This window comes from Balaenoptera physalus, assembly GCF_965194825.1.
Source record: "Balaenoptera physalus genome assembly, chromosome: 13".
NCBI classification, from domain to species: domain Eukaryota; kingdom Metazoa; phylum Chordata; class Mammalia; order Artiodactyla; family Balaenopteridae; genus Balaenoptera; species Balaenoptera physalus.
The window spans coordinates 37,965,483-37,992,376 of NC_138892.1; the positions used below are offsets into that span (position 1 = coordinate 37,965,483).

Here is a 26,894-nt window from a genome sequence, read left to right on the forward strand (position 1 = left end):
TTTAGAACTAGAACGGGGAGGGAAGAAGTTCCTCAAAGGGACTGGGTAGGAAAAAATATTATGTACAATATATGCATTACGAAGAAGACAGTAAGTTTCTTGGCAAGCATTCTTGTGGTTGCCTTATCATTCATGGCCCTTAATAAAATATGCATGCAGAAGTTCATCACTCATCGAGTTCCTGTTCAAAGTCAGCTCCTTCAGATGGGAACTTTCACCACACCATCCCTTCCTTCTTCTCTGCCCTGCCTTTAATGTTTCCTTCACATGCTCATTAGAGTCCCATGTTTATTGTTAAGATTCCCCATTTTTGAGATACCAGTGAAATGATGTAATTGAGTCCCAAGTGAATTAGTAACATGTATTCTTAATGATATCCAGGTGTTGGCTGTTTCTCTGATCATAGATATTTAAATTTCTTTTCCTTCTATCTTCACTGAATTATCTTTCTTTCATCTTTGATTTCTTACTGCAATACATTTCCCCAGGTTCCTCAAACCTATCCATTCAACTAGATGCAAACAGATAACAAGTGACCAGGGTCACAAGAAAGAAACTTTTTAGCAAAAACGCTAACTTATCAATTTAACCCCAAACTCCTATTCATCTACCTATGAGCAGACAGTTTTTTTGTTGTTGTTGTTTTGTTTTTTCATTTGGGAGGAGTGGGGGGATGGTTTAAAAATTAAAACAGTTGCAAACATTAAAGTCCTGAGAGATTTTACTTAAAAACCTAAAATTCTAGCTACTTTTGAAAAAGCCATATGATTAGTAACCCTGTGACCAAAGCCGTACAACTGATAAGGCTGAGCTCTAGTTGTTCCTAAAACAGCGCACTTGCTCTCGAGTTTGTCACAGCATCACCCATTTCTTCATTTGTGATACCTTTGTCAATTGTAATCATTTCTCAGGCATGATCTACTGTGGTTACCGATTTAAGATTAGAAATCAATCCTTATAAAAGAATAGCTAATCTGTCCATATCTGTTTGTATTTTCATCTTCTATGTATAGTAATAGAGTGAACTGTAGATAATTAGATTTTTTTGGAGTTTAAGCATTTTCCATGGGTTCAATATTTGCAAATAATATGTTAAATTGCAGTTTCATTAAATTTTCTTTTTTCTATTCTGCCGTCACTTCAGCTCCTTAGAGAATGAAACATCTGCTTTCCCACCTAGAGCCATTTTCTTTACATATTTCAAGAATAATTAGTCTGTTTGTATTTTTTTCTATTTACAGATTATACAGAGTTGGAGAAAATATCTAGATTTTTAGATACAACAATTGGTATATATAGCATTACAGTGTGTAAGATTGTCTCAAAACAAAAAAAAAAATATAGCTGAGTGCCCTAACTTTGTAGCTAAAGAAAATATGACACTGTGGGACTGGGAAATTCTCCATGCTGTTGAGTAGCATTTTACAATCGACACCTCTCCCCTTTTCAGGATATCGAATCCCTAACAGGAGGGCTGACTGGTTCTAAGGGGGCTGATCCACCGGTAAGTTAGATTCTTCATTAAATTTAACTATTGACGAAATGAATTATGTACATACCAGATCATCAGAGTTACTTGTATACAATTTGTCATACAGGTAACTTTTTGAAATAGTTTCTTTCAAAACTTTATAGCTATTGCTGTAACTAATACAAAAATGTGAACTGGCTCTGAGGTGTCATTTAGTGTTTTAAAAAGTTTTAATACTCATAAAATTCATCTCCATACATTGATTCTAAAAATAAGAATAAAAGCTTCATTAGTATGTGTAAACATCTTATGTCCTACTAATGGGCTACAAAAAAAGTTAAAACTTTTTGGAACTTGAGAGTTTACCATTGTAAATAAGTGCATGATTTCAGTTGCAATATACTTTCTAGTTACTGAGAAAAAATTATTTTAGCCCATTTTTTTCACAGTATTGATTCTTGATATTGCTGTTTCTTTCCTGCTTTACCCAGGAAGCTTCTAGAAAATTGGAGAAAGTGCTTGAAAGTTTTAAAAGATTGTCATTTTTAGGCAATAACAAGAGATTGATAGTCTAGTATTGGAACATTGTAGTCCTTTCTGTGATGGCTGATTTCAGAAAACATTGAGTAAAACAACATTCCTGTGATTTCACGCTTGAGGCACAAACATGAGTTCATGGTGTATATCTAAAGTAATAAAATTCAATTTATTTCAACAAACAGCCAATGCATAAATTTGTATCACTGCTTGCTTTTCACTTAGCACTGTGAGGTTTAATGTGGAACACACAGAATCCTGTGTTGTCAATTTTTAGCTATACTTCATCTAGGCATCTAGCTGAAGTATATAATTACTTTAAGACACCACTGAAATGTTAAAAAGATAACTTTCAATTGTAGCTCTTTCTCTCACTCTCATGTGTCTCATGATGTTGTCTAATCTTCATAATGCTCCTAAAGTAGGCTAAACAACATATTTTAGTCCTTTCCCTTCCTTTTATTTTCATTGTCTAAATTTATGCAGGGAAAAAAATGTACTGTCTTCAGATAGCTGCTTATATTTAGTCCCTGAACCTATTATACTGCAGCATAAGACAAGATGAAATGTAAGTCAGTGTAGTAGTGTAGGTGACTGCTTATGTGATGTAATTTCATCCTGCTGCTTTGTGTTATGTTTGTGTATAGCATTCAACCTTTATTAGAAGAATAAATCCATTTCCTTTAAAGTACCTCCCTCACTGTTCACTGATTCCTGAAAGAATTCTGCGATTAGAGATAGGTTGGTTTTAAGAGGATTTGTCCCTTGTTCAAAACTAAACTAAACACCTCTCTTCTGCATGTGACCATAAAACTCTTACCTGCTATTTACATGTTAAAATAAATTAGTTTATCATATCCTTTCAAGAAAGCAAGTTTCTAAACATGGAAGATTGAGTCAGCATAAATCCTAGTTACTGAAAGAAGCCCCTTACAGGGGAAAAAGGTCACAGAAAGGAAAAATGGTGACCTAAAGGCAAACTTAATCAACTTCATTCCCAAAAGCTAAAAGTGAACTGTATATTTGTATTTTTATACTACATATATGTATGTCTTTTTTTCTTTGGACATAATTTATAATATTATGAAGATATAGGTCCTCTCTTGGCCATCCCTTACCATAATGATGGGTATTTTATACTGCTACCTACATTTTCTGAAATTCAATGATAGTGCTTACTTTATAACTTTTTGTAGAGTGGAAAACATCACACAAATGTCAGAGTACATAAATGTATGTATACTGTTAACACCCTAGCTTAGACAATCTAGGGTGTTAACAGTATACATACATTTAGTGTTTCCCATTGTTAAAGAGACATTGAGAGGATATTACCAAGAGCTAGGTAATAAAATCACTTTTTAATCCTCTATAAAGCTTATATAAAGTAGTCCAAGTATGAAGGTAAAATGGTAATGGTGTCTAGAGTTGCTTCAGTCATTTAAGAATAAGGCTTTGAATTAAGCTATTGTTTTTGCCCCCAGGTTAGAAAACTGAAAGTCAGATTAAATTATACATAACCTAAGTCCATTTGAAGTTTCATATTACTTTTTCTTTCTTTAAAAAAAGGCTTTTATAATAGATTATCTGAATACTATTATTCATTATCCATTTCTAAAGTTGTGTCTTTTTTATAAATGTTGACAGTGTATTACTAAACCCATTCTATGATGAAATTTTCATTGGTAAGAAATTCAAGTTCCTATAATTTTTTCTCATTGAACAGAATATATAAAGTGTTGAATGAATGGTCTCTTACAAGGATATGTAACTGTGGAGTAATTTCTTTACCAGTATAATAGAAATATCAGATACATCTTTAAATATAAATGGTATATTTAAAAATTGAAAAATTTTCTGTGGGTAGATATAAATATTATTTCTGAAGCATTAGAAAAAAGTGAATTTTGCATTTTTTCAAATAGTAAGCATGTATAAAAAGTTGTGTCAAATTTGCAAATGTCATTATAAATAACTTTGCATATCTGGTAAGAATAAATTTGAGTAACTCCAGGAGTATAGTTTGCATTAATATTTTTAACAATAAATGTTAAATAGGTTTTTTGAAAATTCAAGAAGTCTCAGTTTTAATGCTAATAATGAAAGAGAGAATCACTCATTCATTATTTTCAGGGGCAATTCAAGAGTTTTATAATGGCTTTCTTCTGAAAAGAATTTCAAAAAGTATGTTTTTAAATTTGTAAACTGGAAATCAGTTGCTGCTGCAAATAGAACTTGCAGATTTTTCTAAATCACATAGTTATCTTAGAAAATAAACCCTTCTATCATTAAGAAAAATATTGTCCCTTATGTTAACTTAAAATTGTCTTTGAAAATTTGTATCAAAGATATTCTACATTCTGCATATATTTTTCATTCACAAAAATTAGATCACAGATTAACCTCCAGTGTAAAAACATAGCATATATTTACATATAAAAATAAAAAGAAGGAAATAGATAATTAAAATCTAAAGGGTAAAATATCATTATTAAGTGCTTTTTTTAATATACCATTTTGCTATAGTGTTTTAAATTTAAAATATTAACATTATTAAAAATGAAAAGCTTGTGAAATGTAAGGTGTCACGGATATCCCTCATTATCAAGTTGTCAGGTCATCAGGCCGGCCATTAGGAAGGCCAGGGTAAGGTCTAGGTAACTCAGTTTCTGATAGCCAAGGGGATTTTGGATGCTGAAAAACAGGTATAAAGCATGAATAGTTATACTGCTATACCAGCTGAACCTGGTATCTGGAGAGCTGTGAATATGCAGGTCCATGTGGTACCAGTAGTGTGACAGATCACCGTCCTGTTTTGAGCCCATGAGCCAGTGACATAGAGGTGTTGGCCAACCCTCAGCCTGGAGCCAGGATTTGTCCCAGACTGCGAGCTAGGTCTAAGTCTGCAGGTGGGATTTAGTAGCTCGGCTGGCTTGGCCACAAAAGTTAAGTTTCGTGATATAGATCCAAGCAGACTAATGTATACAATGAGGGGAGTTTCTCTGTCATTTGGTTTAAGAAACTTTCTGATTATTTATAAACTGATATAAACTAGCTACTTACTTTCCTATTATTTCTGATTCTTTTTGAGGGTTAATATGGACAAAATCTAATAAAGAGTAATGTGGGACAAACCCTAGACTATACGAAACAAATTCCTGAACACACTGGTCAAGTGTCGAAGTGAAGTGTCTTGATAGTTCAGAGTTCTGTTATCAGTGTTTGAATCAAGTCCACCTCATTGCCTTATCCAGGACTTACAGCAAGAATGCCACTGGGGCTATTCAGTTCCTCCCTTGTTTTTCTTTCTATTTGTTACCCCGGAGTGATAAGATCTATAAATTTGCTTCCTACACAACTTAGTATTTTAATTGTTCTAAGTTTCCTTTATTCAAATGCTAATGGTTCTCTTTATTTCTAGAGTGTGATGAATAAGTGAATATGCATCTAATTGGTATCCTTGGGCTTGATATGCACACTGTCCTGAACATTCTCCAGCTCTATTAATTCTTTCCCCACTGAGGAAGCAGAATTGTACATTCCATGTTTTTGTACTTTCTGTTCTCATTTTAATGGTCTTCCTGATGGTTCTTAGCAATTTGAGTAAACACTCCACAGAATTTAAAACAAATTCAATTTCCTGAGGGTGCTATTTAGACCAGGTTATATATTTTTCATCTTGTAGATAGCATTAAAATTTTGAAGTCTCCAGAACTGATCTTAATTTGATTATTCAAAAAATGCCAATATTCTACTCACTTGCTTCAAAAGATAAGGGAATAAAAAATGTGAGTCTGAATTGTTATCTAATTTAATTTCTTTCAGCCTGAATGTTATATTGCTATATTACTAACTTTCATTCTCGTATTTGTTTAGTTAGAATTCAGTGTATATTTGAGTGTATGCTGTGTGCTAGACCTTTGTTTAGGTTTTGGAAATACAGTGGTAAACAATTCACAGTTTCTTATTTCAGAATCTTACAATATAGTGGAGTAGACAGGTTGGTAAAAACATTACAATATAATGTAAGCACAGGATGAAATGAAAATAAGAGGATCACATAATCCAATTGATGGGAGTAAAAAGGGGCTGGAGGATCAAGGAGGGCAAATAAAAGAAAATAATGTCTAATTGTAGAATGAGTTGAAGTTTGCCAACTGAGAAAGGTGGAACATGGAATTTTAAATAAGGAAATACTATATGCATAAGTTAAAAATTAGAAAATAACTTAGAGTGGCTAGAGTAGGAAATAAGCTGAAGGATGGGAGGTAGTGGTGAGATAGAAGGTAAAAGATTAATCCAGAGCAAGAAGTAAGAAATTTCATGGAAAAAAATTGTACTCTATACTAAAGAACATGAGGACCCATTAAAGTCTTTAAACAGGAGAGTCACATAATCAGCTCTGTCCTTCAGAAACATTTTTCTGACTCTAGTGGAGAGTGAGTTAGAGAAACGACTAAGCAGGAAAACCATTGAAAAAGGCTCTTGCAGTCATCCAAAGGAGGGATGACAAAAATGATAATGGTGATTTTTTTTGTCTGTCCTACTACATTATAAAACTAATTGAGGCAATATATCAGGAGAAAGTCAACATTTTATTTTGTTTAAAACAATAAGTTTTTAGTATGAGCCTGTCAAGTGACAGTGAGAATGGAGAGGAATAAACTGATTCATGAGCTATTAAGGACTTAGTGAACACACAAGAATAGGTGGTTGTTTGGAGGAAGGAGAATAAAACTTATTGAAGAGTCAAGGATGATTTTGAACTTTCTAATTTGGCAATTGAGTGGATAAAGGTACCATACACAGAGACAAGAATCCATGAGGTAGAGCATTTCTGGAGGGGGGATATTGAGTTCAGTTTTGGACACATTAAATTGAGGTGACAGAGTTGGGAATATATGAATGATTTTGGAATTTAAAGGTCAGATGTCATTTATAGCCATTAATTTGAACATGTAGAATAGTTAATTGACACTGTTGGAGCTGATGAAATCATTCCAAAAAAATGTATTCTGAATGAGAAGATAAGAGTTCAGAATAAGGCCCTGAGGAAGAAAAGCATTTAAAGGTCAGAGGAAAGGGAAAGGGAAAATTAAGAGGAAGAGTATTCCTCAAAAAATATAAAACAGGTTGGTTACAGGAAAGAATACTAGGAAAGTTTGTAATCATGAATGCCAGGGTCAAGAGAGGGTGGTGAAAAGGGTTATTAGCAGTTTCAGGATGTTGAGAGTTCAAGAACAGTGTGCCCCACTGAAATTTAACAACAAGAGGATAAAGGGTGGTCTAGGTGAGAATAATTTTAGTGGAGTAATTCAGGTAGAATCAAGTTTCCAGTGGCCTAAGAAATTGAATGGAAGATGAGAATTGGATTCAGTGGCTAAGGAAACAATTTCTAAGTGTTTAATTATGAAGGAAGTGAAAAGAAATAATAGCCAACATAAGCGATGAGGCTGAGAGACAATTATTTTAAGGAGAGAAAATTTGAGTGTGTTGAAACATATGGAAAGCACATAGAGAGGGAAAAGAATTTACTGAGGAAAGAGAAGTTAATTAATAGGTCATTGGATGAAGCAGAAAAAGATAGACTCCAGAGCATGTTACATAGAAAGAGAAATGTCACTTCAAAAGTGAAATGGAAGTAGAAGAAAAGAATGGAAACTGATGCAAACATTTTTGTAGGTGGGGATCTTACAAAGTTGCGAGAGTTTCCATTTAATGGTTTCTATTTTCCCCACAAAGTTAAAAAGACCTAATTAGCTGACAGTAGTGGGGAGATGATGGGTTAAGATATTTCAGGAATATAGAGAAGATGTATCTAGCCATTATGGATTGTGGGAGAATTAGGTAGACCATAGATGGATTAGTGGAAAGTGTCTGGGTACACTTGTAGGCAGTGAATTTGTAGCGGTTATAAATAAACTCAAAGGTGTGTTTTCTTTTCCTCCAACAGTACTCTGTAGCTCAGGTATGGGAGGGGGGATGCCTACAGTCATTTTGATTTCAGGTTGTGGTTCTGCCAGTCAATTACTGGGGAAGGCCAATGGAGCAAGATAATTGAGGATATTAACAAGAATGTCATAAAGTCTAAGCTGAATAAGAATTTCAGTGAAGGTAGGAAGGGATTGATGAAGCAGAGTGTTCAGGGTCTCAATAAATTTGAAAAAAGGGTGTAGGAAGAGGGATACAGAATTGTGGTGAGAGAGTAAAATGCTTGATTTAAGCATTTTAGGACCAAAACATTCCCAGGTGCTGGTAAGAACCAAGTTGTGGTCATGGAAATGGGTGAAGTACAGAGGGAATGAAGCTCATTGAAACTGGTGACATCAAGGAACTGAGAGACCAGTTGGATGGATTATCTATGTGGACCCTGCAGTCTTTTCTACCTATATTTACTCCCTTGATAATCCTAGCCTGTTTTACAGTTTAAGTGCCATCTACACACTGATAACTGAATAATTTACATCTCTAGACTGGATCACTCCCCTGAACTTCAGACTTCTATATCCAACTAATATTTGACATGTCTACTTGTATATCCAGTATGAATTTAAAGCATAACAAATTAAAAACTGAGCTTCTGGTCTTCTCTGTCACTCTCCACAAACCTCCTGCAGTTTCCCACCTATCAATTAATGGCTATTTCATGCTACTATTTCCAAAGTTAAAACCTTAGAGTCATCCTATGAGTTCTGTCTTCATAATTTTTTGAAAATTTACCCAATTTTCAGAAAGACCCCTACAAAATTACCACCTTGATCAGAACCACCATCCTTTTCATATGTCCTTTTTCAGTGAACCAAGCAGGATAAATTTCTTAAAATATGAGTCAGATCATGTGACATCAAGGCTTAAATCATTGTTGGCTTCCCATCAGAATAAAATCCCCAAAGCCTATGGAGTGGTTTCTAAGACGCTTCATGACTTCTCACCTTACAATTCCTCTAGGAACTCATCTCATACCTTCCTTCCCATAGTTCATTCCAATTTGCTATCCCTTTACCTGGGTATGCTGTTGCTATTATTCCTTCTGCTTACCATACTGTCTCCACAGATAGCCCCCAAACCTACTCTCTCACTTTTCTTGGGTCTTTGTTCAAATGCTAATTTATCAGAAAGATCATCCAATATTCTTTTCTCTGCCCCTATGTGTTTATTGTTTGTTTTCCTCTACTATAATATAAACTCCATATAGTTAGAGGCATTGTCTCTTTTGTTCACTATTATATTCCAAAGGTCTAGAATAATACTGTCATGTGAGTTCCTCAATGTATACTTGCTGAATGAATAAGAACAAATACTCTCAAACACATGATTTATATGATCATATTTGTGTGCTTAATGTATTGATAATAACTCTAGCAGAATACCTTATGGAGAAAGGGATTGAGGCTGTTATAATAATTCTGGAATGAGATTACACGAGTGTACTTCAGATTATGGTAGTGGTAGCAAGACTTAAAATAGCAGAGAATAAAAACCTTACAAAGGCAGTATTAATAGAATCTTCTGGTGGGAAAAGAAATAGGACTCAAGGATAACTACAAATATTGGCCACTGGGAAAAATAACATCAGTGCAAAAATCATAAGGATATATTTGGGTACGAATATCTTATTTATCTTGTTTAATATCATTAAATATAATCCCTTTGAAAGCAGAAATTTCTGCCTGGTTTATAACTACACTCCAACGAACAAATGAATGATGAAGAGGAATTTAATAGGTCTTCAGATGGAACAAATGGAAATCAAGTATTGAAAATTTCAATAAATAAGAAAGTAAAAGATGTGAAGTGGAACTTCCATTGTTGATTCAAAATTTTACTTAGAGCCTCAAAGCTTAGTACCATTGGTGATAAGCATCTCCGCATTTCATGGAGGAGTGCTAAACATACCACAGACTTATTAGTTAATAATTACAGTAGTATCAGTCCTGCCACTGTGAATCACCACCTTTAGCCTCTCTAAGTGAAAACCAGAAAGGACTCATTAGCAGAATTTCAGCTGGTAAGAAGTAATGCAGGGTTTTTACTCTCATGAAGAAGAGAAGCGTGTCCTTCTCCTAAGCCAAATGGGAGTGGACCCAAAGGAATGACTCATAGAAGAAGGCAGTGTTATCTCTGTGTTTAGATATTTATTCAACAGCTATATCAGCAGGCAATTCCATGGAATATATGAAAGGCAAGGGGAGAAGGAAATTAATGTGTATCCCTTAGAGTTGGAAGATATACACAAAACAACTGAATCAAATATTTGCTTCCTATGTGCCGGTGTGGATAGGGGATAGGGAAGAAAGGAATCAGTAACTTCATTTTAATTATTTAACTTATCAATATTTTTAACTAGTCAGAATAGGTACTTAAAATATTGAAGTCATGAATATGTAGCCAAAATAATGAAAAATAGTTCGTATGCAGGAATTTTATCGTGAGAGAAATGTAATGCTTTGTATATATGATACCAAAAGATTTCCATGTTAGGTAATTTCCTATTCATTAATGCATTACTGATTAGACCTATTTAAGCGTCTGTATTTCAACACAAACTACTTATTTAGAGGGCACATTTGAACATGGTTTCCTATATTCAAACATTTAAATCATGTTTAATATGAAAGTGAACAAAGAGATATGAATTATAGACTAACATCCAAAAGTTGGGTTAGAATAACACTGAATGTGGAAGCACTTTTGAGATCTCTCAGCATATTGTTTCACTGGTGATTAATGTGTTAAGAAACATTTTAGAAATGATTTTTCCAGGATAGGAGAAGTTATTTGGGAAGCTGAGAGTAACAAAACAACTTCGTGTTAGAAATAAGGGTCTTAGTTGTTACTGTTAATTTCTAATCGATCTATAAGAATAAAGGTACTTGAAATTTTTTTGAGGGAAAAGCAATATGTTAATGAAAAAGGACATAATAAGTAAAATAAATTAGGAACTTGCATTATTGCAAAGATATATTATTTTTGTTAATAATAAAACAATGAACTATATATTAATATATACTCAGTTTTCTGATCATATAAAGTTTAATATGAATCATTTTAATTTACCTATCTTTGTTCTTCAAAATCCCTATTACAATTCTGTCGAAAATAGTAATATAATTTCAATTACAGACATTGTAAATACTTGTATTTTATTCTTTTCCTATCTTTTCTATTTCTCTTTATTTTTATTATACATAAATTTATTTGTACATATGTGTGTGTATTTATATATAGGATATATAAGCACATTTGAGTATATATATAAATATATGTAATATATATAAACGTATATATTTCTTTTTTTTTAAATTTTAATATGTACTTTCTCCTACAAAAAATGGGACTTTTTTAGTTTCTTGACTAAACAAGAGGCTGGTTTCTAATTAGACTGCTCTTATCCAACATAATAAAGTGGGACTATTTTTATTCTTGATCAAAGATGCTTATAATTTAGGGTGTTTATCTGAAAGACAGATGGATGAATACAGCTTTATACATGTAATTGCTCATTAAAATGTGAAAAATATAAAGTAAGAATAAAAGTTTATTTAGGAAACATATTTGTAATGCTATTGTGTATGCAGTACTATTCCGGGACTTTAGAAAAAATGAAAGATATCAATTCAGTGCTATAGATTTTTGCACTCTAACTGGGTAGCAATTGTTTCTTTTTAAAACATGATTGATAAGTGTAAAAAAATGGTACATAGATAAATACTTTTGTGTTATATGGAAATAATCACAGTAAGTGTGTTTAGGGGGGATTTTATTTTTATTTTTTTGGAAGACTTGTTTTGAGAGGTGAATGTTGAACCAGATGTTGAAGATCTAATTTGCATTAAATTAAAATCTTTATTTTGGATGGAAGGAATTAAGGATGGAAGGGTCTTTCTTTCTCTAATATCCAAAAGTAGTTCAACTCTATAGACTTTAGCAACTCACAAAACTGGCTACTGCAACTTATTTATAGTACATGAGTTTAAATTTAATTGCTGAAGTTTAGAGTATAAAATTAAACCTGGTCTTGGGGTATTTTTTTTAAAGTATATGTGAGTTATTTTTTTCTAGGAAGCCCCAGACACCCTCCATGCGCCTCTGCAGCTTAATGGCTAAACACCTGTTCAACCTCAATGAGATTAGACTATGGGCCAATTCTTATTTGGCCGTTCCAGAAAAGAGTCATGATTGCACCCAGCTGGCCCTCTAAGAAGGAGGGTCTGATGAGCCATTCCTGCACAGCCTGAGGCAGTAGAATTTGCACAGATTTAGGGCTGCTGCTGTTGCTTTTCCAGGGATCCCAGTGAGGTGATGCACTACCTCCTTCGGCAAAATGAGAAAGGAGCTAGTTTTCTGATGATTTGCCCCATTCTACCACTGGTATTCATCAAAGTTTGGCTGAAGAAACTGCAAACTTCTGTGGCTCCCCTATTTCCTCATTAGGCTTCCAGAGGAGGCAGCATTAAGGCTTACTTGTCCTCTAGGCCTACCTAGGAACTTGTGTCTCCATGTGAAGGAACTTACCTGGAAGGAAAACAACTTATTCTAGCTACCTTTCAGTAACTACATTGTCTTTTTCAAATGGACACTCAGGGAAACATGAATCAGCAAAATGTGAATGCTGAAATTACATGCATATTCTCTTTTTTCACTTAACATTAATTATAATCACTACAGGCACTTTAAAAAGGAATCTGATTATATATTCATAACAAAGTTATTATTATGCAAAATTATTATTTTCAATTGAAATCTATGTTGTTTCAAGAATACCACATAATAGGAATATGCCTTATGATAGGCTATTAAATTATTTTTCAAAAGATATTTCAAGTTGTTGAAATATAAAATTATAAGTATTATAGGAAAAGTAGAAGAGTTATAATATTAAAAATTTAATATTGGCTAAAAATATTCATCAAAGTCCCTGGAAAGTTGCAAAATCATCTTTTGGCTATATAACAAATTCTCCAGATATCTTATATTTTACTCATAGGAACAATTTATATTTTTATTGGAGTATGGTGGAAAGTTTTGTGGTAATGCTAGTTATTTTTACTATTTTTCCTTTTCTTCATCATAGATTAAAATGAGTAATCCACATGAGTGACTATTTTTCTTCTATGGACAAGCTTTTTGAAAAAAAAAAAAAATTAAAAATCTTGGTATTCATATCCAGAAACACTGGGTTTCATTTAATTTACATTACCATTCTCTAAAAGGCCAGGAAATTCACTAAAATTTGACATTACAACCAACACAATTATTTTAACTTTTAAATAAATGTATATAAGTAATTGTATTAAATATAAGTAGAAGTAATTGTATTAAATATAAGTGGAAAAACTAGTCAATGTGAAATAAAGACTGAATGAATTTTTTTAAACTATGTGTAGTTTATAAAGAAATCTAAAATATGGAAATAAAGGTTGAAACTAAAATGACATAAAAGATATACCATATAATACTAGGTAACAAAATAAAGCAGGTGCAGCTATATTAATATCAGAAAGTGTAGTCTTTCATAAAAAATAATAAATATAAAAAGAGATACTTAAATATAAAAAATGGTATACCAGGAAGGTAGAAATTTTAAATGCTATGTACCTAATAACAAACACTTAAAATATAGAGAACAAAAGTTAGCAGAAATAAAAGGAGAATATAAATGCCCTATGTCATGGTGGAATATTTTAACACTTCTTTCAGTACCTGACTGAACAAGAAGATAAAATCTGTAAAGATAATGATAATATGAGCAACGTGATAAACAAGCTTGTCCTCAGTGATATATAGAGAATCTTGCATTTTATTTCCCAAAATTGACCAAATGTGGATCATACAGGAAAACTCAACAAATTTCAAAGAACTGAAATCATACAGAGTATGTTCTCTTACAATAGCAGAATTCAGCTAGAAATTGATACAAAAAATGAAATTAAAAAATGATAAATACAAAGTACTTAAGTTTTTGGAAATTATGCTCTATGCTTCTAATTAACTCGTTGGTCAGAGAATTCAAACTAAAAATAAGAAAAAAATGTTGAATTTAGTGATATTAGAGTACTACATATTGAAACATATTAGGAGGTAGTTAAAGCCCTGCTTAGAAATTTATAGCATTATTATATGTTAGAAAAAATAAAGGCCGAAAATCAGTGATCTAAGCATTATCTCAAGAAGCTAGGAAATAAAAGAGCAAATAAAACCTAGGGTATAGAGAAAGAAGGCAAAAATGAAGCTAGCAGGAAAAATTAATAAAGTAAAAATATTTAAGTAGAGTATAAACAAAGCTAAACGTTGGTTTTTAAAAAAATTAACTGATAATTCTCTGGTGGGTTGGTAAAGTTCAAAATAATGAGGCTATTTTGAACCCAATTTATGCTGATGAATTTGAAACTGTAGATGAAATGAGAAAATTCCTAGGAAAACACATCTTAACCATGTTAACCCAAGAAATTAAAAAGTGCAAATAATACTTCACATGAAAGAAATGGAATCATCAATTAAAAAATCCTCTCACAAAGGAAAATCCAGGGCCAGATGGCTTCACCTGTGAATTCTGTTATCATTTAAGGGAGGAATTATACTATTAAAATGAAAAAGCACTTCCCAAGTCGTTTTATGAGGTGTATTATTTTTCTATTGCTGTGTAACAAATTACCACAACCTAAGAGGCTTAAAGCAACACACTTATTATCTCAGTTTCTGTGGGTCAGAAGTCTGAGGATAGCTTAGGTGGGTCCTCTGCTCAGAGTTTTAACTGGCTGCAATCAAGGTGTGGGCTAGGTGGCATTCTGATCTGGAGCTCCTGGTCTCCTTCCGAGATCACGTGATTATTGGTATATATGTCTATATATACATGTATGTGTGTGAGTGCTTGTGTGTATATGCACATATACACATACGTGTGTAATGATGGTTATGATCTCCATTACCTTTGCCATTCATATTCTATTTAGTTAGAAGCAAATCACAAGCCCTGTGATGCTCAAAGGTAGGCCCCATATTCATCCCTTCTATAAACCCCCTGCCCATGCTCAAAGGGAGGGGTTTATAGAATGGATGAACATGAGGGACACTCTTGGGTCTGTCTGCTACATGAGGCCAAAAAGTCTTAAAGTAAGACCTGAAATATTACCAAAATGTTAGTTAATTAAATGAAGCAATACATAAATATATGACATCAGGACCAAGTTGGGTTCTAGAAATGCAAGGTTATTTTAACTTTCACAATTCAATGAAAGTAATTCTCTGTGTTAATTAATAGAGAAAAGAATTCATATGATCATCTATACAGATGCAGACTAAATGTAGATAAAAATTCAGCATTTGTTTATAATGATATTTTTATATCATATAATGATCATGTAATGACTTAATATCATTACATATTAATGATATAATGATTATTTTTAATGGTAAAATTTCAACATTCTAGAAATAGAATGAACTTTCTTATTAATTAATTATTCAATGTCATTATTTTATTCAAATGTTTATTGAGCAACTAATATTTGCCAGGAACTCAGCTGTTTTCCCTGTTTATATACACTCATGAGAATGTCTTCCTTTAAAATACTGACAGCTCTCCATGCACATTCACTATACAGAGAAGATTACTCTACTTATCAAAGTACTTACACATCAAAAGTACACACAAAGTACTCTACACTTACCATAATGTATAGCTGGGTTTATTTCTATTGAATAATAAATATTTTTCTCCCACCCTTCTATGTTTATTTCCTTCCTTTTTATTTAACCAAACATAGTAGATCTTCCAGATCTTTCTATATTTAACAGCTGGAGATGTCTAACTTTCAAAATTCATTTAATATAATTACTCCCTTTTAATGGCTAGATCACACAAACTTACTTCTTGGCCAACTATGCGAAATTAATGAAATAAAAAATCTTTGAGGAAATGTGACTTTCACCCTAGTTTGGTTTTTTTTTAAGTGTAAAGAAGATAGATTATAGAAGATAGAAATAAATTATGTGATATACTTCCCAGATAATTTGGAGCATGAAAATTTTGTAACCTGTAATAGTTACACTCATTGTATAGAAAGATGCCAGCACCAGAATGAAGATTTAAAAAGTTATATTCTTTTTGTTGAACTACTCTGTGCAGAACTTTAATTCTACAAACAAACCACCAAAATGCAAACATAGTAAATGATAATTAAGTAGAGGTTTATATTAATATTCTTTTAAACTACTGATAAATGTCTGGAATTATGTTTATTTTATGTTTGTTAACATTGGGACTTAATATATCGCAGCATAAAAATGTTTCCAGTATAAAATAGCCTTTACCTGGTATTGTTTTTAGAGGATGTAACTAGTATTAAGCTAAAGAGTGCAGTTGATATCTTGGATCGTATGGTAAGACTCCCTTCCTTCCTTCCCTCCTTCCTTCCCCCCTTTAAAATTTTTACTTATGGATCTATTTCTTTCAAAGCACTAATCAACTCTTTACATTGGATTACATGGCAATCAGTCTTGATTTGCTTATCTAAACTAAATGATGTTGGATGCCATAAACAACACAGGAAGAATGCTGTGTCCTAGTCCTTAAGAAATGTAGTTCTAAAGTCATCAAGGCATTAACTTAAGTTCACATTTTTAATGCTATTCAAACAATTTTAAATATTTATTTGGACATAAAGGAATTCCATTTTCAAGATATTGTAGTAAGAAAGGTTGCTGTAGATACTCAAAACGAAGTTTCATTTATATTAATGTTGAAGATGTGTCAAGAATTGAAATGTATTGCCAAAGTGTAACTCTAAAAATGCAGATTTTGCTAAAGTATATAAAGGTTTTATTTAACTATCACATCAAGCAGAGTATCCATAGCCATTCATCTAACTCTCTTATTATTTTCTATCAAGGTTAGATTTAATATGAATGACTGAGAAGGCAACTTTCTTTCCTTTGGCAAGCTAGTTTTTATGGAAACCAAAAAAAAATTTCCTTTTGCAGATCTATCTATAATCCTTGCTCTCAGATTAATAGACTGCAAGTTTTATATTTAGTTTTTTTGAACTTTAGATGTTTTTTCTCAACAGCTCATATAATACAAAGTGTTATTGCCTTATGTCTTCCCTTTTCCTTTCCATTGTTTTCTCATATTTTATCATTAATACCTGTTTAGATTTACAGGTGTTTTTGTTCATTTTATTTTCTTCCTCACTTGTACGCTTCACTCCTCAAGTAATTTTGTTACTCTTCTCCATTTCTTAAATACTCCAGTTGTTTCTTGCTAGCTTCCTTTGAGTATGCACGATGACAAAGTTAAATTAAGAAATACTCCAAAAAGAAGGTGAAATATCCTATGTTCTTAACTGATCATACAGAGCATGTGCGTGTACACACATACACACAAACACGTTACTATATTTATGTTTTATCTTACATTTATACATTTATATTTAGTATGTATATATGTATACATACATATATATGTAAACTTAAATACTCCACTGAAATTATACATGTTTGGCTGGTGTTGTGAAGGAAAGAACAGGGAGCTATAATTAAGAATGGAAGACAAGATCAAGGAAGTTCTCTCTGAGGAAGTGACTTCAAATAGATGAATTACCTGACGAGTAGATGATGAATGATCTGGTAAGATGTAATAACATAAGGAGAGTAGTGGGTTAAATAGTGTTCCCCCCAAATTGATATTTACCCAGAACCTTGGAATGTGACCTTATTTGGAAATATAGTCTTTATAGGTGTAATTAGTTTAGGATCTTGAGATGAAATCATACTGGATTTACGGTGGGCTCTAAATCCAGTGACTATTGTTCTTATAAGAAGAGGAGAGCACACAGAGAGACACGTAAAGGAGAATGTCATGTAAAAATGGAGACAGGGATTGGAATCATGCACCTATGTATCAAAGAATGACAAGGATTGCTAACAATCACCAGAAACTAGGAGAGAGTCATGGAATAGAGTCTCCCTCAGAGTTTCCAGAAAGAACCAAACCTGCCCAACTACTTGATTTCAGACTTCTGGCACCCAGAACTATACATTTCTGTTTTAAGCTACCAAATTTTTGGTAATTTATTATAGCACCCTTAGGAAACTAAGACAGGGATTAAGAGTGACTAAAGTTTAGTAAGCTAAAGACAAAGTACATTTTCTTGGAGTATTACATTTGGTTGGAGTAAGAGAAAATAGCCAGATCATGTTGTGTCTTACAGAAGCGTGGATTTTATTTCAAGTGCTATAGGAAGCCATAGGAGAGTTTATGTGAGAAAATTACATGAGATTTATGTGTTAAAATAATATGCTGGATGCTCTTAAAAACTGAGTAGAATAGGACAAGAATTGAAGCAAGGAGAACCTGGTAAGCGGGTAGGCTACTGTAGAAGTCCAGGTAAGAGATGGCGGGAGTTTGGTGTAGAGTCATGGCAACAGAGAAGTAAAGCAGGCTGAGATCTGTTTTGAAGTTAGAACTGATGACTTACTGATGGATTGAAAGTGCATGATGAGGAAAAATTTTAAATGCCTTCCTAAGTTTTGAGCTGAGCTACTGGGTAGATGTTCATGAAATTTACCAAAACAGAGAACACAAGGAAGATAAAAATTGGGGAGGAGTGAGGAAGGAGGATTTTTTTAAACTTTTTATTTTATATTGGAGTATAGCTGATTAACAATGTCATGGTAGTTTCAGGTGCACAGCAAAGTGACTCAGCCATACATATACATGTATCCATTCTCCCCCAAACTCCCCTCCCATCCAGACTGCCACATAACATTGAGCAGAGGTCCCTGTGCTGTACAGTAGGTCCTTGTTGGTTATCCATTTTAAATATAGCAGTGAGTACATGTCGATCCCAAACTCCCTAATTTTCCCTCCCCCCCCCACCCTTCCCCGCCACTCCAGTAACCATAAGTTCGTTCTCTAAGTTTGTGAGTCTGTTTCTGTTTTGTAAATAAGTTTATTTGTATCATTTCTTTTTAGATTCCGCATATAAGGGGTATCATACGATATTTCTCTTTCTCTGTCTGACTTACTTCATTCAGTATGACAATCTCTAGGTCCATCCATGTTGCTGCAAATGGCATTATTTCATTCTTTTAGTGGCTGAGTAATATTCCATTGTATATATGTACCACATCTTCTTTTTTTTTTAATTTTTTTTTTTTAATTTTTTATTTATATTTATTTTTGGCTGTGTTGGGTCTTCGTTTCTGTGCGAGGGCTTTCTGTAGTTGCGGCAAGCGGGGGCCACTCTTCATCGTGGTGCGCGGGTCTCTCACCGTCGCGGCCTCTCGTTGTGGAGCACAAGCTCCAGACGCGCAGGCTCAGCAGCTGTGGCTCACGGGCCCAGCCGCTCCGCGGCATGTGGGATCTTCCCAGACCAGGGCTCGAACCCGTGTCCCCTGCATTGGCAGGCAGATTCTCAACCGCTGCGCCACCAGGGAAGCCCCACATCTTCTTTATCCATTCCTCTGTCGATGGACACTTAGGTGTCTTCCATGTCTTGGCCATTGCAAACAGTGCTGCAATGAACATTGGGGTGCGTGTATTCTTTTGGACCATGTTTTTCTCCAGATGTATGCCCAGGAGTGCCATAAACAAAATGAAAAGACAACCCACAGAATGGGAGAAAATATTTGCAAACAATGTGACCGACAAGGGATTAATCTCCAAAATATACAAACAGCTCATACAGTTCAATATCAAAAAAATAACCAACCCAATAAAAAAAAATGGGCAGAAGACCTAAACAGACGTTTCTCCAAACAAGATATATAGATGGCCAAGAGGCACACGAAAAGATGTTCAACATTGCTAATTATTAGAGAAATGCAAATCAAAACTGTAATGAGATATCACCTCACACCAGTCAAAATGGCTATCATCAAAAAATCCACAAACAATAAATGCTGGAGAGGGTGTGGAGAGAAGGGAACCTTCCTACACTGTTGGTGGGAATGTAAATCGGTACAGCCACTATGGAGAACAGTATGGAGGTTCCTTAGAAAACTAAAAATAGAGCTACCATATGACCCTGCAGTCCCACTCCTGGGCATATATCAGGAGGATGTTATTTAGCTTGACATATGTGAGTTCTTTACGTGGATTGAGATTTAAATTTCAGGGACTACAGTATGTAAATAATATTTAAAAGCATGGGAATAGTTAAGGTCATCTAGGGAGAGAGTGTAGAAAGAGAGAAGTCCAAGCCAACACTGAAGCAAATTAGAGGAAAATATGCAATATAGGACATTAAATAATTTCCTGCTGGAAAATATATGAATGTTTATGAATGTTATGTTATAGAAAGAAACAGAGGTAAGTAGGGAACCAAGTTCTATTCCCCCACTATAGTGAATATAACAGATTTATTTGTATATAAACAAGGGTTTCATGAATCAAATGATTCAAAGGTTAGGACTGTTTGCCTATCATCTTGAGAAAAATTTTCCTCAGCAATACATTCAGAGTAAGTCTCTGGAATTTCTGTGCTTTTAGTCTTTATGCTACTTTTTACTATTTAAGATGGGATAAGGAATTACTGAAGCAAATTGCCAATGACATTTTTGTAAATCCACAAATCTAATTCACATTGCTTTTGATAGCTTCTATGAGCAATAAACTTCAATAGCATTTTGTCCTTAATTTCACAGCCAGTTCAAATAGTAAACTTTAAAATGTTTATATGTAAAATCCACATGAAAAGAAAGGTGGATGCAAACATATAGCCAATCCAAAGTTTGGTTCATCAATATGGTAGAACTGGTCTTTTACAGTCAGTCCATTTTTACACTTATATACTGTAGAACTGGAACTGACCTTACAGACTGTATGGCTGTATACCTTTACAAATAAGGGAATCAAGATTCAGAAAGACAAATAACCTTCTTGTGGTGGTCATATCTTGTTAGTGGCAGAAGTGGAACTAAGATCACTGGTTTTCTTTTGGCTGGTCAAAGCTGCAACTGTGGAAACCCCTCTTTGGAATTAATCACAAGGGGATGATGTCTTTAAAAGGCAATATTAGATTTTAGTTTCATTGAGGGAAAGAACAAAAGAGAGAATATTTATTAAATACTGTGATTATATGAGATAGAAATAAAATCTTAAGAAATGACCCTAGGGTTTAATCCCAATTTTATCACTTTAATAATTGCTTTGATTTTAGACCAGCTACTTATTCTCACAGAGCATCAGTTTTCTCATCTGTAAAACTAAACCAGCATTTCACTGTTTTGTGAGGATTTATCATAATCCTTTAGTAACTATAATTAAGATTCTGAGCCTCTTGTAGCCTTCAGACATAACACCATTAAAGTAACACAATTTTGAATCATCACCTTGGAAGCTGGCCTTGATAGGAAGAATCAAGTAGAGGGAAGAGGGAGAAAATAATGAAAAAAGAGAGAAAAGAAAATAACATTTTTAAGTTTTAGTCATGTATATACAACATTGATACATTGACATTGTATCATGTACATGCCAGAAGATTTGTCTAAGTATTCCTGTTCCACTCTCAACTTTCAGAAGACTCTGCATGCCTGTGCTACAAAATGGGTGGGGGGAAATTTCTCTTTGCATTCTTGGGCCCTCCCTAGCAATAGACTACTGTAGCTTGTTATACATTGTGAAGAGCCAGGAAAAGGGAGACTGGGAGTTCATAGTTCTACTCCTCCAGCCTTAGTGTTAAGCTGGTTCTGTGCATCAAGCCTCAGGACAGGGTCTTTCTCCACTTTCCTGGACCTTCCCTAGTGGTCTAGAGTTTTCTACCCTCGCTCCAAGGCAGCTGACCTCTGTCTCAAATCAGTAAGTGTTTCCACAAGCTAGTCTCCTGCCCTTCCTCCATGGCAGTGGACCTCTTTTTTATATTATTGCAAAGTCCTAGAATTAAGTTGGTTTCTTCCTCCTCTCCCAATGGCAGATGTTTTTTTCCTACTGGCCATGATGGTTAGAGGAGGTGGATTTCTATTCCACTCCCAGTGGCAGCTGACCTTGTCCTGGGAACAAGGAGTGAGAGGATTCTCTGTGCCCTCTCTAGTGGCAGCCAACTTCTGCCTGGGACTTATGGCAGGATTTCCCTTCCTTTCTTTTGCAGACAGATGACTTTTCTTATCAAAGAAGGACAAGAAAGATGTTAGATGCTAAAAGGGTTCTTGCCCTTTCCTCAGTGGCAGACACATTTTTCTGTTTTTATGCCTATCCCCAAGCAGCAGTTGAGCCCATCTTATAAAAAACTGATGGTGGAGCTGGTGCAGGAATTCTGATCTCTCATGATAGCCCACACTAGGCTTTTAAGAATTTGTTAAAATGTGAGTTTATTTCTTCTCACCTACTTTTATGACTGCTTTTACTTGTCTCAGCAGTTTGAGTATCCTGTGTTTCCTCAGAGGGTCTTGTCAACCTTGAGTATTTGGTTTATCTGGTTGCCTTGCATCCTCAGCTCTCTGATTGTTAAAGGAAAAATTATGATGTTTTTAGATCACCTTTTTTTTCTCATTGTTAGCATAGGAGCAATGTTCTCTTAACACTTTCTATTATCCTAAGTGGAAGTAGAACTCCTCACCCAATTTATTTTGTTTTTTTTATTTTTAAATTTAAATTTTATTTTATTTTATTTTATTTTGTCCACGCTGTGCGGTATGCAGGATCTTAGTGCAGCATGCGGGATCTTAGTGCGGCATGCGGGATCTTAGTTCCCTGACCAGAGATCGAACCCGTGCCCCCAGCAGTGGAATCTCGGAGTCTTAACCACTGGACTGCCAGGGAAGTCTCTCACCCAATTTTTTTTTATCCAGTATTAGAATTTATTATTCTTCCTTTGGTTGGTTACTAGGTAAACTCTTTACCTAGTACTGATGAGTGATGTGAACAAATAATATAAAATTTTGAACATTATCATGGGCCTTAGAAGGTGAGAGTTAATACTCTGAGAGACTTGAGGGAACTAAGGGCACTGAAGAAATCGCAAATTCAAACTTCCTACCTCATACTCAAGAAATGAGATTCTTGAAAGAAATGGTGGATAAAAAGAAAAATCACAGTCATTATTCATTCTCTGCTTTATATCTTTCCTTCTTTCTCTCTTTTTCTATTTTTTAATCCCCCCCCTCGTTTTGCTTTCCTCCCCCCTTCCCCAATAGCTGAATTCTAGTTAATAAAATGTGCTTAATGTATGACTTCTTTGTACTTGGCTTGATATTAAAGATTTTCTAGACACTGTTTCCATGCTACATTATAGCTTCCCTCTATATCCAGAGAAGAACTTCTGTTCCATACAAACTTATATTCTTATTATCTTTCCCTCCATGTTTTTGCTTATATATAGAATGCATTTTCCAATTCATATCTTAACTCTTAATTTTTAAAACATCTGAATTCTCAGTAACTGAATTGCTACCACCACAACTTATTTGTACATTTAACATTTTTAAAATAAAAATCTGACTTTAATCCAATAAGTGAAGTAAAATGATCAATAAAAATAAATTTTAAGTAACAAATGCATTTTCACTGCTCATTTGATCATTTACAATACGCTGAAGCCTGTACTATATCTTTGAGCACTATGCAAATATAGAACAAAACTACTTTCTGTTGGAACTTTTAAATAAAGAGCACCACCTTGTGGGAATATATGCTTATATGTAATGGAAGACAGGAATATTAAAGGAATAATAATTCATTTAAAAAACAGTGCTTATAATTTATACTATACTAAATTATTAGCATAGAAATAAAACCTCATGCTTTTTCCTAAGGAAAATTAAAAGATGGAAAGATGGAATTAGAAAAATTTTATTATGCAATCATACATCAATTTTTTTCATATTTAATGAATCAATAAAAATCCTCTGTAAAATTATAACTACTAATGATTCCTTTTATAGGAACATTATTTTAGAACTAATTTTTAGCATAACATAATAAATAGCATTATAAGGAACTATTAAGATGACCTGACCCCCCAAAAAGCCTTTCTTTAAAAGTAGGGAAACCAGAATTGAGGGAGTGAATTTAGTGTGTCCACAAACTTATGTATGACCAGTGGAGGGCTAGACGTGGTCACGAAAACATCATTCCTGTTTGCCTGACTGGTTTTGATCAATTGTCAGACATTAGAATATAGTTAATAGTTCACTGACCAGTACTGGGGAATCCTTCATTGATCTGTACCGGGGAATAGATTACTTAACAAAAACGAATTTTGTTATCATAATTTAAAAAATACGTAACATATAATATACTATTGTCTACTTAAAAATAATACTCATTTTTCTAGAATCTTTCTGTGGCACATTATCCCTATTTTTCTAACAATAGATAATTAATGCATCTAGTATTTCATGGAATTTAACTTGAAAAAAACTTAACGTTTTTTATGGATTAGATTGATACTGGTTCTTTTAGAGCTTCCACATTTGACATTATTTCATCTCAACTTGCTTTCAAAGGTTGGACTAAAGTTTGGTGATATTCCTCTTGCAATTGGGAGCCCAGAGCTGGAAAGTATTTCCTTCTCCCAAATATAAAAAGAACACAGCTTTCATCATCTTGCAAAATCAAACATTGTATTTATGCTTTGGGATTCCAAATCACCTTACTACTTTTTGATAACAAGTCATATCACTCTTCTATGCTGAAACTGTGGAAGAATAAAACCCATTCTGGTATTTGTTCTTTTAATGGTTTATTTTTTAAACATGGGATTTTCTTAAGCCAGATTTTCCCCACCCTGTTCTAACATGTTTGAGTTGGGCAATTATTTCTTATGAAACTAAGCATCTGACTTTCATTCTTTCAGTTTGTTAGACTCTTTATATATCCTGATTCTGTTCTTTGCTCCTTATTTCTGTAACTTTGAGTGATAAATATAATTTGTAAATGTGCCTTTGTGTCTTCATATACAGCAACAGCAAACTATAAAGGTTCAGTTACAAAAACTTGAGTGTTTCTTCTGGTGGCCAACATTCAGGTGACTCACAATCCAGTTATTCATTCTGATAAGAAACCATCTCACCATCATATCCTCCAGCCTGCATGCCCTTATCTTTTCTCCAAAAGCCTCAACTCAGATAATCAAACCCACCAGGATTATTGGACTATAGCAATATTTATCTCTCTATTCTTATAACCAATTGTAATTCAAATAAATAATTTTACTTGTAGCTATTTTCATTCATAATTTATTACATCTAATTAAAGTATGACTCTGAAGAACTACTAGTCACAGATTTATTGGATTTTGCATGATTTCAGACATCATTATACAGGGTAATTCATGGTAGCTTTAGGACAGGAGTCTGTAAAGGTATTTTAGTAGTTGAGAGGTCTTTGGTGTTTTTCTTTTAGTTTTTACATGGGCCAGGTGTGTTCAATAGACAGCAGTGGCAGAGGTTTCAAGATGGAGAGCAGAGCATGAGAAGTCTCTTGAGACTTTGATTCAGAACTCATACAACCTCATTTCTGGAGCATTCTATGGTCCTCAGTATATCATGTGCCAGTCCAGATTCAAGGAGTAGGTAACTGTACTCCACTTGTTAGTGGGTGGATCTGCAAAAAAATTGTGGTCACTTTTGTAATCTACCACAACCAGACTTTGTAGCCATGGAAATGGAAATGGTACTCTTTTTGGGTTCCTGGACCACATTCCAATGTGTGTGTGTAGGGGGAGAAGTCTGATAATTTAATTCAGTTCTGACACTATCTATCCAGAGGTAGCATCAGATTCCACAGGTTGAGGGCTCAGTCACATAAGACCCCACCCCCCACACCAGATACACACACACACACACACACACACACACACACACACACACTTACACATTTTCAGACACTAGTCAGTTGTAAGCTCTGGCTAAATAACCTGTGCTTCTGACCAATAGGCTACAGATTGGAGGTTCCAACAGCCCCCTCCTTGAGTTTGATTAATTTGTTAGAGTGGCTCAGCAAACCTGTTTACTCACTAGATTACTATTTATTATAAAAAGCTATAACTCAGGAACAACCACACGGAATAGATGCATAGGGCAAAGTATGAAGAAATGGTGCAGAGTTTCCATGCCCTCTCCAGGTGCACCACTTTCCCTGAATCTCCACTTGTTCACCAACTGGGGAGCTCTCCAAACTGTGTCCTTTTGGGTTTTCATGGAGGCTTTATTACATAGTCATGATTGATTAACTGCTTGGCCATTGGTGACTGAACTCAATGTCCAGCCCCCTCACCCCTCCCCGGAGGTCAGTGGGTGGGATTGAAAATTCAGATCCTCTAATTACTTGGTTGGTTCCACTGGCAACCAGCTCCCTTTCTTAGGAGCTATCCAAAAGTCACCTCATTAACATAACACTTTATCACTCTCCACACTTAGGAAATTACAAGGGTTTTGGGGGCTGTGAGAGAGGAATCACACAAAGACCAAATGTATATGAGTAATATATTTTGGTCATCTGAATGACCAAATATATATATATATTTTTTTTTTTTCACAGTATCACCATACACACTGTGAGACAATAATCAATGGGACCTGGAATCAGAGAAACAATTGAAGAAGGGAGAAAAGTCAAATTAAATCATTTGACCTAAGTGACTTTGTTATTGAAAAACATAACTTACGTGCTTAAAGATTTGCAGTAAAGTTGACTTGGATTAAAAGTCTGTTCAATTTTATCACTAATTCCCTTCCCTAAAAACTGACCTTAGACATGTCATTTATTTTCTATAAGTTCTGATTTGTTTCTTCATTTGCAAAAAACTGGAAATGATAATAGCTACCTCATTAGGTGATTGGTTGGGTTAAATGAAATCATGAAAGTAAAGTGCATAACTGTATGCTTGATAGAGTAAGGGCTCAAAAATGTCATTAGTATATTATTTGTAGAATTAATAATTTC

The 26,894-nt window shown here is 34.0% G+C and overlaps 1 protein-coding gene across 15 annotated transcripts in view; it reads left to right on the plus strand.

Annotated features, from left to right (window-relative positions):
* PPFIA2 (PTPRF interacting protein alpha 2) overlaps positions 1–26,894 on the plus strand; it is a 466,902-nt gene that overhangs the window by 84,864 nt on the left and 355,144 nt on the right. For all 15 annotated transcript variants that reach the window (XM_082418868.1, XM_082418877.1, XM_082418875.1 and 12 more), the window contains exon 3: positions 1,451–1,504. In XM_082418868.1, coding sequence (XP_082274994.1) covers positions 1,451–1,504 — 54 coding nt within the window. The remainder of the gene's footprint in view (positions 1–1,450; positions 1,505–26,894) is intronic.